Genomic DNA, 14074 nt, shown 5'->3' with positions numbered 1-14074 from the left:
ACTCCTCTGCTTGTGTTTCTGTTTTAAATTTTCATCTCATCTCATATAATCTCTATCTCATTTCATTTTGTTTATTTTTCTCATTATTATTTACAAACTATGACCAGATGTTTATTTCTTTTTTGTTTATTTCTTTTTATTTTTTAATGGTTTTAAAGAATGATTACTAGTAAATTTGTGCATTTTTAGAAAAAAAAAATTAAAAGATGTTTTAAAAATATTTGAAAGAAAAAGAAAAAGAAAATGCAATTACACTAATGGTAAGTTTGAGAGAGCAAAATGACTGGGGGCTGCTATTCCCTAAATTCTTCAAGCATCGGAAGTGTGCCCAAGTCTGAAGTCCGTGTTGCCAAAACCACATCACCTACTTGCCAACCAAAACCTTCTTATCCACCTTTACATTCAGCTTACCAACGGTAGGGTTGCTTTAAACTGACATGAATGGAAAGACACGCTTTCACTTCTCTTCGGCATACAATAATGGTCTCTTCTGAGCAGGAGTTACTAGGCCACGCGCGGACAGCAGAAATTACAAGACAAGAACATGGTGACAACAAACAAGAAATCAGAGTAAGCTGACTTCAAAATGCAAGTACATAGGTATTCTTATACACATATCAATGTTAGACCAACAACCCCAAAAACAAGGTATATGCTTTTAAGTTCCTCCAATTCAGAATAAAGTCCACCATTCCTTACATTAAAAACAAAAAAAACAAAACAAAGACCCAATCCATCTGGTAAGCTTTTTGGCTGTTGATGTGGAAGCTCCAAAATTCTGAGCAAACCAAACCACCAGCAACCCACCCCTCAAGCAAAGAAAGCAGAACAAAATACAGCCAAAAAATAAAGATAAGACTATCCAGTTTCAGCTCTATGCTCCGAGTCTGTGCTTCCAATAGTGCCTTCACCTTCTAATAATGAGGCAGTAAGTTTGCATCTTGTAGTCATCTTCTTCACTTCCTCACTTGAATATATGTAGATTTTCCTCGCCATCTTACAAAACTCTCTGCAGTTATGAAAGTAATAGAGTCAATAAACCCAGTACCTATAGAATGGGAAATGGAATTGCATAGTAGACCAATTTGTAACTACTTACGGCCACGGATCATCGCCCACAAGCATCATGTCATTCTCATCATCTGTAAAAACAACTGCCCATTTGTTCTGCGGACAAAGCTCCCCTTTAATCTCAAACATTTTCTCCAGCTCATCTATGAGATCATTGTACCCCTTCAACACAGTCAAGTCAACGGCACGACCAACAGCAACCCCTTGCATTTGCACCTTCGCCATGGAGAACAGAGTTCGTTGTCATCGGAATTAATAATATAAGTAACAGCACAAATCATATCTAACCAGCAATTACCATAAAGTTTACCTTAGTGCGAGTTCTGGTGGAAAGAGTGGAGCCCTGCTTGCTCTGTGTCTCCTTCAGTGACTCATCTGGTATAAGTTGCTTGTGTTCATTTGAGGACTTAACATCTGGTTTACACGCTGTGTTAACTATAGATGCTGCAGTTGGGCTCTGTCCTTTTGCACCACCAGACACCATTGTTGCTAGTGCAATGGTTTCAGAGTTTTTTGTCAAATCAATCCCAAATAACCGGCAACCAAGAGAAGTCTCTGATTTTATCTCCTTTTCCACATGGTCATTTGCCAGACCATTGCTTAGCCTTGATAAAACTGGAGAGAGAAAATCAGAGAGAGTCGACTGTAATGTTACGGTTTTGTTATCCTCCAGTGAATCGGAGAAAAGATCTAGGGAGATGTTCACATGTGGAGAAGAGGACCATGTGCTTTCTGCACGAACTCTTGATCTGTTGTTATTTATTTCTTTCAACCTAGAAGGCCAAGCAACACTGGTTTCACAGCTTTGGACCTCAGCAGCAGCACTCAATTGGGTCAACTCATGGGACTGGGTTGATCCATGATACCAAATGGCCGAGGCTGCAGAGTTGGTGGTGATTTCTGCATTCCAATGGATCGTGTAAAAAACAAACATTTAAATACACTAAGAAGTCCAATAAATAGATTCTCATACCAGAAGATGGAATATCAACAGGTCGGGGCCTCTTGCTCTTTACAACCGGTTGAGCAAGATTCATGGATGCAGAAGCAACAAAAGGCTCTATCTCCCAAGGGGAAACCCTCTCTGGCCTTTGTATGGTTGCAGGTTCATCCCATTGAATCTGAAAGGGAAGAAATTGGAACAAGCAAATATTAAAAACAAGACAATCAATATGCCAGCATATAGATTGTCTAAATGAAACTACTAATAAAAAATAAAAATAAAAATGTCAAATGAAACTATTCTCAACCTCTGCATTATCTGCATTTGCTTGAGCTTTTGTTTCTATTTTGTTTTGAGATTTCTTTGTTCAGGTGTGTGGATGTATGAAATTGCAGCTTAACTGCTTGTATTGTGCAAGTATAATTATTGTATTTTTCCTTGCTTGAATAGATTTTCTTTCATTCAACAAAAAGAAACTGTTTACAACCTTCAGTGACCGCCATTTAGAATCTGACCACTCTGCAGATATACCCTCGACCCTAACTATGGTTCCCGAGAATCTGACCAAACAAATTTCAAATAGAAATCAACAAGCAAGATAAAAAAGAGTAGGACCCAATGCCCAAAACAAATATTATATTGTTACCTTCTTTCTGGAGAGTCTTCACCCTCAAATCTCATCTTGAAGCGGATGCCAACTGAGAACCCATTGTTAATGGCCTCAAGATATTTGTTCACACTTATAATGAACTGACTAGTTCTAAACAAACTCGTCATATGAAAGAAACCAAAGTTAAATAAAAAAGAATGAACGACTAATATGAAAAACTTGAATTTACAAATTAAAGAACATATCAATCAAACCTTGGCTTGTAATAAACCACAAAAAGAGTATGGGTCAAAACAGCATGAGAAGCAGTAGCAAGCACTCCAAGATGCATGCTTTGGCTAGATATCACAGATGAAGGCATGGGACTCTGCTGGCGAGCAAGACGTCGAACACCTACTCTCAATTCACCATCTTCGCCCCTACACAACAAGTTATTATAAACAGAAAAGCTCAGCTACCAAAAGATGCATAGATCTCACTCTGTGCACCAAAAAAATGTATGGTACCTCAGAAACACAAAGGCATCTCCTGCAACCAATCTCTTGGAAGTGACAAAATTACTCCATCCTGTTGTGAGCAAATGCCTACGAGGTTGGCCTAATCATTGAGTAGAAAGGAGAAACATAATTCCAGAAATTAAAAAAGGTCAGGTAGGTTTGCTTTGAACGAAATAGACATGCATGTCTTCCAGAAATTGAACAACAAAGCATCGGTTCACAAAGTAAAAAACTGTCAATGGTACAAAATTCAAATGCATTACCTCTAAATATATGCTTAAACTTCCACTCAAACCCATGAAGGTCCTTGGCTACCAATTCCTGTGTTGGTGTTGCTTGGGTCATATCCTACCAAAACATAAACAGCAAGCAGTACATGTGTAAAGCTTTCAATCAACCACTAGAACTACAGTATGAGACATAAAAACATAAAATAAGAGTTATTACCAACTGAGGCAGGCATTCGGTGGCATGCTTTCGAAGAACTGAGAACCCCCCATGAGTGCTCGTATCCGAAGCAGTTAAAATCTTGCAAAATGAATGCACTGTTTGCCTCGGTGGCTCAGGTGGGCATATATCGGGACTTTTAGGCTCACTTTGCTGTAATATCACCATAACCACAAATAAATTCTTTCTATTTGAATACCTTATACATAAAGTTGGCCACTTCTGATAGGCACCAATTGATTGCTAGAAAATTCAACAAAAGAAAGCTCAATGAATGAAAAACTTCTCCTTGTTTAGAAATGTTTTTAAATGGTTTTTAATTTGAGGGAACCAACACAATTACCTTATAGATCATTTCTTCAAAAACTGGGTAGACCAAAAGAATGAAAAATATGGATCTTAGGTCCACTTACCTTTTTTCTTACATGTTTTCTCAGCAATCAAACAGAGCAATCATTATTTAATTAGTTAATGATACAAAAGAAACAAATTCTCACATCTAATTCCGGGTGCAGAGTGATCTGCGCATAAACCTCGTCCGTTTCTTGTTCAGCCTATAAAAAAAATTGAACAAAGATTTCAAACAAAAATAGGTTTTAGAAAAGGGTTAATCGCAAAATCAGTTCCTGGATTTCCAAGAATTTGCAAAAACATAAAAAACTCTGCAGATTTCTAATTTCGCAATTAACTTATTGAGTTTACAATTTTTTGCAATTAAGGCCTAAACAAATCATCTCATCTCATCTCATCTAATCTAATCATTACAACTTTCTCAAACTCCAAAAAAAAAATACAAAAAACAATTCAACCAAATCTTAAAACAAAAATAATATTAAAAAATAATATTCTAATAATATTTTATTCAACTTTTAACTTTCATCTCATCTCATTTGTGTAACTAAACACGGCCTAAGTCTCTCCATCCATCTTCTGACAAATCGATTAATGATAAGGTTGCCGCATGGCAGCCAATCAGAGTTTGACTTGTGGCATTTACTTAAAATATAATAAAATTTAAAAATTTAAATAGATTAAGAAAATTTAAAAACTTAAGAAAAATACTTTCGAAATTGTAAATATTATTTAAAAAAGTTATCAACATTTTAAGCAACTTGAAAATTAAAAAATAATTAATATAAAATATTCAAAAGAGAAAAAGAAAGAAGATATCACAGGCTGGCTCATCAGCCACCCTGCAATCCTAAGCGGGCCTTTAGCCACATGACTTCCCGAGGGGGGGGAATCCCCCCTCCTTGTGGGTGGTTGCCACCCACATGGGAGAGGTAGTTTTGTCTTCTTTTTTTACTTTTCCATAAAACATTAATTACTATTTCTGCTTTAAGTTCTGTTTTTAATTTTATGAATTTTTAATTTAAGTGTTAAGATGTTGTTTTAATAATTTTTATGTTAAGAATTAATTGCATATTTTTTGTTTTTAGCTTTTGATTTTTAAGTTTTGAGGGTTTTTTTTTCAATATTTGTAACTTTTTTAAAATAATATTTACACTTTTAATATATTTTTCTTAATTTTAAGATTTTTGAGATTATCATATTTTTATAAAAGTGCTAACGTGATATTTGAATGCCACATGTCGAAATTTGATTGATTGCTGCGTGGAAACCTTGCCATTAATCAGTTTGACGGAAAATGGAAGAAGGAACTTAATAAAATTTGTAAACTGATGATGTTAATTGCGAAAATTAAAAACCTAAAGAGTTTTTTTGCAAATCCCTAAACAACTAAATAATAATTTTACAATTAACCGAACAAAATAAGAAAGACAAATATAGAAACCAAGATCAGAGATAGAATAGTGAATACCAGTAATCGAATGTCAACAACACCACAAAGGATCTTAGAAGGAAGATTGAACAGAGGGATTTGCTGATTCAGCTCCTGATTTGTTGATGCTTCCAACTACAAAACCCAACAAAAGCAATCAAAGTTCGAAAACAAGCACAACCAAAAAAAAAAGCAAAACTTTGATCATTTTTCGGAAACACTGAAAACAGAAAGAAGAAAAAAGAAAAAAGAAAAAGAACAATGAAGTGGAAGAGTTTGCTGAACTTGTTCCATGTGACCCTGAGGAAAGTAGAAGACTCTCTCCCCGGGCCTCGGCACATCCACCAGAGGCCCCGCACATAACTTCCATAGCTCGGTATATAGATCATCAACTCCAGACCCTACAAAAACTCAAAAGAAAAAAAAAGTCAGAAAAAATAAGAACTGGGTCTTGAGATTCAGCTTCATTTGGTAGCTGGGAGAGCTTCTGCTACGCTTGGTTGCCCAGAAAACGCAGGAAAATGAAGAAACTCGTGACTTTTAACACCAATTTATCCTTTGAGTTGACAAATCAGACCCTTCGCTGGACTAAGCTTGAGACTGATACTTGGCTCATTAGAAACAAGTTTTCACATTTTCTTGAAACTCAGAATGGGTGGAAAAGCATAGAGATTGAGAATCCTCATTTCAATTAATTTTAATGCGGTGTCTTCGTACCCAAAGAGTGAATGTAATATCTATCTTTTACGCTTTCATTTCTTCATCCTTTCCACAACTTTCTAGACAATTAAACGGAGACGCATTCGCGCTAACCCACCAAACTTACCCGTTTCCGCATGAGAAATCGAAGAGCCCCTTGGACTCTCCTCCAGATGCACCATTCAATCAAAGGCCACAACAAGCGACTTCGCAGAAGAAAATTAAAACCTTTGAAAACAAGTAAAAAGAAAGCAGCAAGCTCAAGGTGTATCTGTCTGTCTTGTCTCCTCACGCAGCTCAGTAAGAATAGGCTACCCCATTCACGAGCAAGATGACCCAGAAAGAGAGAAAACGACTACGCATACACAAAGGTTATGGCAGCAATCATAATGATTCGTGATGTCGATGTTGTTGTTGTTCTGTAACGACTGCAAGGCTCTCTGCTTCACTTTTGTCTTTAGGTCCCCAAAAACAGCCTTATGTTTGCTTTGTCCAGAGGCTCTCTCTCACTTCCTCTTCTTCTTCTTCTTCTTCTGGGTGGTGTTGGCGTTGTCGTTGTAGCTGGTTTGGTTCTTTCGCTCTTCCAAGGAGCTGAATCGACGTTACCAAATCCCCAAATTTGCAGCCATATTAATATAAATTCTTCCTCTCTCTCTCCCTAGTCTCTGGTCTCTTTCCCACCTGTAGTTTCTCACTCCACCACTCTTCTCACTTTGTTAATTCAGCCCCCTCCCTTTGTAGTTTGCTCAATAGTCCCTTTAAAGTCTAGTTTCCTTGGGACTAGGCTATGATACTTCACATCCTCTTACTTTTCTTCTCCACCAACGCTGGATAAAACACTCATTATTGGCCCACAAAATTCATTCTTCAAGCTTGTGAAGTGCTGGCAGTCCCTCGGCTTTACTTATTTTTCTTTTCTTCCCTTTTCTTTTCTTTCCTAACAAACAAATTTTAAATTGTTGGATACACCTTAAGATAGCTATATACATATATAAATAATTAAATTCATCATAATACCAACAGCCTAAGTCGAGATTATGCTAGCTTGATTACCTCTTTATCTTTTTCAGATAATTAAAATCTTTTCATTATAAGTTTAAAAATAATACTTAAAATAATAGTTAATACCAAATGTAGTCGAACTTAAGTTTAACTAAAAGCATCTTCAATGGATTAGCTAAAAGTTAAATCTATTAAGTATTTAGTTATTAGAAAACAAAATATGCTCACAATGAATTAGTTAAATTCCAATTACTACAGTGACTTTCAAAATTTTTTTCAAATTTAAATATTACTATACATACATCAAATACATATTTTATCAATTATTTCTCTCTCTTCTTTCTGTCACATATTTTATTATAATTGATATATTAATTTGAGTTAGTGATATATTAATTTAATTAGAATATGATTATTAATTAATATATAATAGGTAAAATAGTAAAATATGATAAAATTAAATAAATTAATAATTAAAAAAATTAAAAATTTTTGAAATTATTAATTATTTATTATTATATAATGAATAAATAGCTAATCTAATGTAGAGATTTGATGTGAATAACCAAAACCAAATTCATCTTATATTATTTTATTTTTATATAATGAAAAAATAGATATTACAATGTAGAGATTTATGTAAATTAAATAGTCAAAAGTTAAATTTCTCTTACATTTATAAAAAAAGTATCATTTAACTTTGGCTAATCCATTGAGGATGCTCTAAGGCCCTGTTTGAATAATGAAAGTATTTCATCTCATCTCATCTCATCTCATCTCGTCATTACAATTTTTTCAAATTTTCATACAAAATATAATAAAGAATTTAACTTTTTTAAATTTTAAAATAATATTATAATAATATTTTATTAAACTTTCAACTTTCATTGTAATTCATTTCATCTAAAGTTACTATCCAAATGATACCTAAGAGCAACTCCAGTAATGTTATTATTATTATTATTATTGCAACCCTATTTGTATGTATTGTTTCTAAGGTTTTGGTAATTGTATGGTGCAATGTGTTGATTTTGATAGTCAAAGATCTAAAATCTAGAATATATGATAATTTGAAAATTCTAATTATAAATTTTTCAATATTTAATTAGCTTTGCTTGGCTATAATTAATGAGGTGACACATAAACCTGGTAAACTGCTAAAAGTAAAAGAAGAGTATATACAATAGTGAAGACCAAATCTGCATATATGATCAAGCCCGATGACTTTTATGGCCGTTTGTATATTCATATGCCACAAACCAAAATAATAGACTACTCATTAAGATAACAAAAGAAAAAGTAATATGAGATTGATGGTAATGCAGAATGGAATGTGTTGTTAAAAAACAAAAAAAAAGCAAAATGGCATCTGAGAGCACTTAAACAGTCTGCAAATGCCAAAGGAGCAAGCATTAGCAAATTAAATACGACAATGATGCTCTTTTATTCCTTGAGCTATTTGTAATGGCCCATTTATCTTATGGAATATTAATCCTTTTTTTTCTCTTCTTTTTAAGTAAATCTTACAGAATATTATTGATCGGGATTGGTTTGGTTATACAAAATTAAATTATCTCATATAATTATTATAATTTTTTTAAACTCTTACATAAAATATAATAAATAATTTCACTTTTTTTAAATCTCAAAATAAAAATTATATTATAAAAATATTTTATTTAATTTTAACAAAATATCTCATCCTAGCTTATCTGAAGTGCTTAACCAGACGAGTTCGTGCTAGCTCTTGATCAGGAGTTTTGCATAAAAGCAATGATCTCTATGCAACATTTTTTGTGGTTTCTCGTAGGCAACTTCGAGTTGCTCATCAACCAACTTTATAGATATTTCTGCTTCGGTTTGCACCCATATTCTTGCATATATAAAGACTATTTTTTGGAGTTGCATGGAGACTACTTTTTCTTTTTTCTCTATCATTTCTTGTCAATGTTAAAGTTATAGCTTGAATGATTTTACTATATGCAGTCATATCTGTTAATATGACCAATTTTAAACGATTATGTAAGTCAATTACTTAAATAAAAAATCATTTAAGCTATAAAATATCAATTGGCCGGTGTGCTTGCAGATGAAGAAATATATGATGAAAATAAATATTTCTCTTATATATATAACATAACTCTCTCGACCCCCCTTCGTTTTATTTTTTAAGAGCGAATAACTTGAGAATGGACAAAAAAAAAAAAAATTGAATTAACAAATAAAATGATATTTATAGACAATAATCTGCGTTAATGTGTTTGTCTCGTTCACATTCATATAATAATTGATCATGAAAATAAAATATCATAATCATAAGATCATGACTTTGATTAATGCAACTTACACGTACGTGTGTGGCCTTCATATATTATTATTTTTTCTTTTGACCAAAAGAAGAGGGAGAGGGAGATGATCGATCGAGGGGGAAATTACCAGCAGCACTTATAATAATAATATGAATTGCATTTGTTTACTGTAATTTTCACGTTTATTGAGGACCGTTCCTTTGAAAGCAACCAATGGCTATATATGCACAAAGTATTATTCTAGGTTGCATGGACAGGAATATTCTTATTCTTTTTATATGTTTTAATTAGTGGTGAAGTGGGATCCAAATCATACTCTTATTAAACTATGATCATTAAATTAAAGCACCAAATTCCCTTCTCTTATGCTACTATGTTTCACTAATCATAGGCAACCAAACACACCTCATTCGACATCCGGCCAACTACATTAATTGAATTATTGCGTTGCTCCACGTACCCCTCTTTTCACTGTTTTGAGGATCAACTTTAATTTATATGCCCCATGTATGTATTTTGTCGTTTGACTATAATCAAATGAAAGGGATTAGTTAGCCAGCTAACTACCAGAAAAATAAGTATTTGTGACAGATTATTTACGAAGATGACGACTCATTTTGACAAAAAATAATCATTTTCGTTAGAAATAACTGATCATAAATAAACATTATAACATAACTCATACGAAAAGTTTTCATATCAGTAGTTCATGAGATATGTTAAAAGTAAAACTTATAAATAGATTTTTATTTTTTCATTTTTTAAACTTATTCGAGTTAACGTATTATGGAACGAGTCTTACTTTCCTCGACTCGCATGTCGTTTTATTAAAATCTTATTACCATTGTATAATGTTTTTCTGTTGGAATGATTTCGAGTGAAAGAATCCTTAGCCCCCAATCTTGTACGTACCTTGGAATATTGCTTATATAATAAAGACGATCATAATTAGAAAAATAAAACTCAAGCATAGCTTTAAAGGAAGATTTGATTCTTTGCATCTTTTCGATATTAAGCAACTCTTTTGACTAATAACAACCCCGTACGTTACCACAGAGAGGGAACCTGACCTTTGAAATTAATCCATGGTCAGGTTAACCCCTAATTAAATAGTATTATCCGTTTAATTAAATTGAGAGAATCAGATTCTAAATCACTAAAATGGATCTAATAAACATAGGTAAACTTAATTATTTATATTATATCATTGACAATCTCCCTTACATGTGAACTATACCCTCATTCAATAAGTGGACCTAACACGTGAGAATTTAATTGGGTGAAGTGCAAAGTCAAAATTCGAATTCAAAATCTCTGTTATGATATAATGTAAAATTATTATTTTTCTTAAAAGTTTATACTTCTAAAACAATTGGTGATTTTACACGTACATGTATTTCTATGATCCAAACGGAATTATAGAGTGTGCAAAGTTAAGATTCGAATTTAAAACATCTACTCTGATATTATGTAAAATGATTTTTATCTCAAATACTTGAAGCTTTTAAAACAATTAGTAATTTCACACCTACTTGTATTTCTATGCTCCAGACCTAATCATAAAGTGTTATCTTTTTATATCAACTAATTCTAGTTGTCTAGTTTTGCACCGCATAATTTCTAATATTAGCATCATGATCAATGGATATTAAATTGTATTTAGATGTTGAGCTGATCTGAGATGAGTTGAGTTCTTTATGAATAATAATAAATTGAAATGATGGAGTAGATTTTGTAGAACTCACTTAAGATGAGTTTAAATATATTTATAAAAAGTTAAAAAATGTTATAAGTCCCGCGAATAAAGAGGCGTTGAGTTGAAAAATATTATGAGTTCTACGTATAAAAAGATCTTAAATTGAATAATTTTTTAATGATTTAGAAGTTATATGTTTAGATATTGGGCTAAGTTTAAATTTAAACCCAACTAAGATGAATTCGACTTCTTTCATGTTCCAAACGTAACTAGTGTGCCCTGACATGACTTGTGGCCCCCTCCAAAGAGTTAAGATCTCTAATCCTCATAATAACTCCAAAAAGAAAAATTGAAAATAAAGTTGTGATAATCTTATCGTATATAATCTTTTTGCTTGCTGGTCTCGCTGTAAGATTCCATATGGATAGAAGATTAGATCCCTGAAAAATTAACAAAAAAAATTACATATTGGGTCACTTTGTCACAAGAACTCTAATAAGATCAAGGCTTCTTCCATTGATTCTATTCCTGGCAGATAACTTTCTTTTAAGTTTTATATGTGTGTACGTGTGTGTATATATATATATATATATATATATAGAGAGAGAGAGAGAGAGAGAGAGAGAGAGAGAGAGAGAGGCTTGGTATCTGATTAGAATCTTCTGAATTCTTCCCATTACTTTGGGTTGTAGAAGAAATTTCCTTTTTCACATTAGGTGGTGTGAAAGCTTAATGGAGGGAGAGAGAGAGGGAGAGTTTTGGGGTTGACCTCTCCATGTGTGGATCTACAGAGTGGGTGCATCCTTTGTTGACATAATAATATATTGGAAAACACATGATGATGATGATTGGTGGGACTGCTGGCTCTGAGTGCATGCCTGCCGGCCCCCATCTGGAGACCATTTTAGTATGTGTTCCTTTGCTGCCTATCTTTGTTTTGTTTTTTCATCTTTTAGTGATGATATATATATTGAATTTATTTTATAACTTTTTAAAAAAAAAAAAATTAAATACAGTTACATAAAGCCTGAAACTCAAATAAAGAAAACTTTAACATAAGGACAATGTTATTATGTTCTCTAATTTATATCGCTCATTTTATTTCATTGACATGACAGCTACGTGATTTATTAAAAAAATTAAAAATATAAATATAAGATGATAGAGAGAATCTATGATTTTAGTTTTTATTTTTTTTTGTATCTTTGGATGTCATTTTATTTTGAATATATAATTTTGGGTGTTGTATCATGGTTCTTTAATTGTTTTAAGGAAAATGCTAAATAAATCTATGGATTTGCCTCCTCAATCTTACCACTCGTACATATATATATATATATATATATATATATATATTTACTTAATAATTAAGAAAATAATTATTAATAAAGTTGTGTATTTCTTTTTCTTAATGACTAAGGATGTTAAAAAAATATTAAAAACAAAAAATTTCAACTAGCGATACACCAAGAGGTAGGCCCGCTTGCAGAAACCTTTTTTTAATAACCATTTGATTTTTAGCTCATTTGCTACCGGGAATTATGCTAATTATGTAGTAAAGAATAATTAAGGATTGAGTGCATATTTATATACTACATGATTTTCAAAGCAAAAGTAGAGTAATTTGTATATAATATTGAAATAGTTTGAGTTAATATGTTTTATTGAATTTTGTAAAATGAGATAAAAGAAGTTGAATAAAAATATTATAAATTTAAAAAATTGTTTGAATATAATTTTTTAATATAATTTTAATTTTTAAGATCGAAAAAATTGTATTAAATGATTATTAATGCATCTTATTCAATCAATAATTTTTATTTAAAATTAAAATCATTAAATTAAAAATACTAATTATATGTCTTGTCCAAAAGTAATTTTTTTTTCAAAAAAAATTTGAATCACAACAAAATTAAAAAATCGAAGTATTTAATTTTTTATTTCGTCAAAGATCCTAGATTTTGTAGAATAAAGGGCATAATAAGATCCTAATAGTCTCTCTTCTCCAATTTAAATGTTTTCTTTTAACAAAATTAAAGTTCTTATATCCTTTATTTCTTATGTTCTTATGTTCTTATTGTATTTTTTTTTTGGCGTTGAAAATACCCTTTTTTTTTAATTTCTTAAATCATTGTTTCCGTTCAAACTAAAAACTTAAAATATCTAAAGTGGTAGGAATAGAATAATAGTATTATAAAAAGTACTTTTAAGCCTTTTTGGACAAAGTGGGATCTTTGTCCGTACAAATCAAGACTAGCTTTTGACCTATTTTGACGCTTTTTAAGCCGTTAGATCCACCCGTTAAGCTGAGAATCCCCCCTTAAACAAAGAGTAATCGCGAGGTTGCTTAGAAAGTTAGATGAGATTTTTTAAAAAATATTATGAAAATTAAAAATATTTTTTAATTTCAAATTTTTAACCTTTATAACTAATCATTATAACTTTCTAAACTTTCAACAAAATACAAAAACTAAAATTCTTCCAATTTCAAAACAAAATAATTTTGAAATAATTTTTTAATTTTATAATATTTTTAATCAATTTTTTTTTCTCTTTTTTCAAAATCCAATAAAATACCATAACTCAAATTATTTTACTATTATTCATAAATTATTTTACGAATATTCACAAAATTCAGATATCATCTTACTATTCAAAAATACTCAAATGTAAACGAAATTCCGAGTCTTTTATCATTTTCCTTACTTTAGAATTTAAGATTTTTGTTCCCATTAATAATATATTTAATATATCAATAAACAAAACTTGTAAATAGATTTTTTTTTGTTTTTTTTCTTACCATAGAGACTTACCTTAAGCTAGTGTCTTTACACTATTCTAATAAAGAGGAGTTCAACTTCAACCCAATGTGGAGTGAAGTTGTCATTAAAAAAGGTGGGGGTCTCTGAACAAAAACCCAATTGGGTACATATGGAAACAAAAAGGGAAAACACAATGGCAATGATGTTTAGAGGCAAATCACATGAACCACTTGAGAATTCATTGAAACACTTTTG

The 14074-nt window shown here is 31.6% G+C and overlaps 1 protein-coding gene across 1 annotated transcript; it reads right to left on the bottom strand.

Moving 5' to 3' along the window:
- Nucleotides 1-556: 556 nt before the first annotated feature.
- LOC108989278 (auxin response factor 18) lies at nucleotides 557-6852 on the bottom strand. The gene is made up of 14 exons (XM_018962834.2): nucleotides 6178-6852; nucleotides 5637-5752; nucleotides 5391-5486; nucleotides 4066-4122; nucleotides 3569-3721; nucleotides 3385-3469; nucleotides 3131-3221; nucleotides 2879-3043; nucleotides 2661-2774; nucleotides 2502-2574; nucleotides 2045-2192; nucleotides 1382-1971; nucleotides 1100-1287; nucleotides 557-1009 (listed from the first exon to the last, which is right to left on the bottom strand). Exons 1-14 carry the CDS (start codon nucleotides 6230-6232, stop codon nucleotides 859-861), a joined length of 2082 nt encoding a protein of 693 aa, XP_018818379.1. The 5' UTR covers nucleotides 6233-6852; the 3' UTR covers nucleotides 557-858.
- Between the last annotated feature and the right edge of the window lie 7222 nt (nucleotides 6853-14074).

Source organism: Juglans regia, chromosome 7 (genome assembly GCF_001411555.2).
Source record: "Juglans regia cultivar Chandler chromosome 7, Walnut 2.0, whole genome shotgun sequence".
NCBI classification, from domain to species: domain Eukaryota; kingdom Viridiplantae; phylum Streptophyta; class Magnoliopsida; order Fagales; family Juglandaceae; genus Juglans; species Juglans regia.
This window is presented reverse-complemented; position numbering and strand designations above follow the sequence as displayed.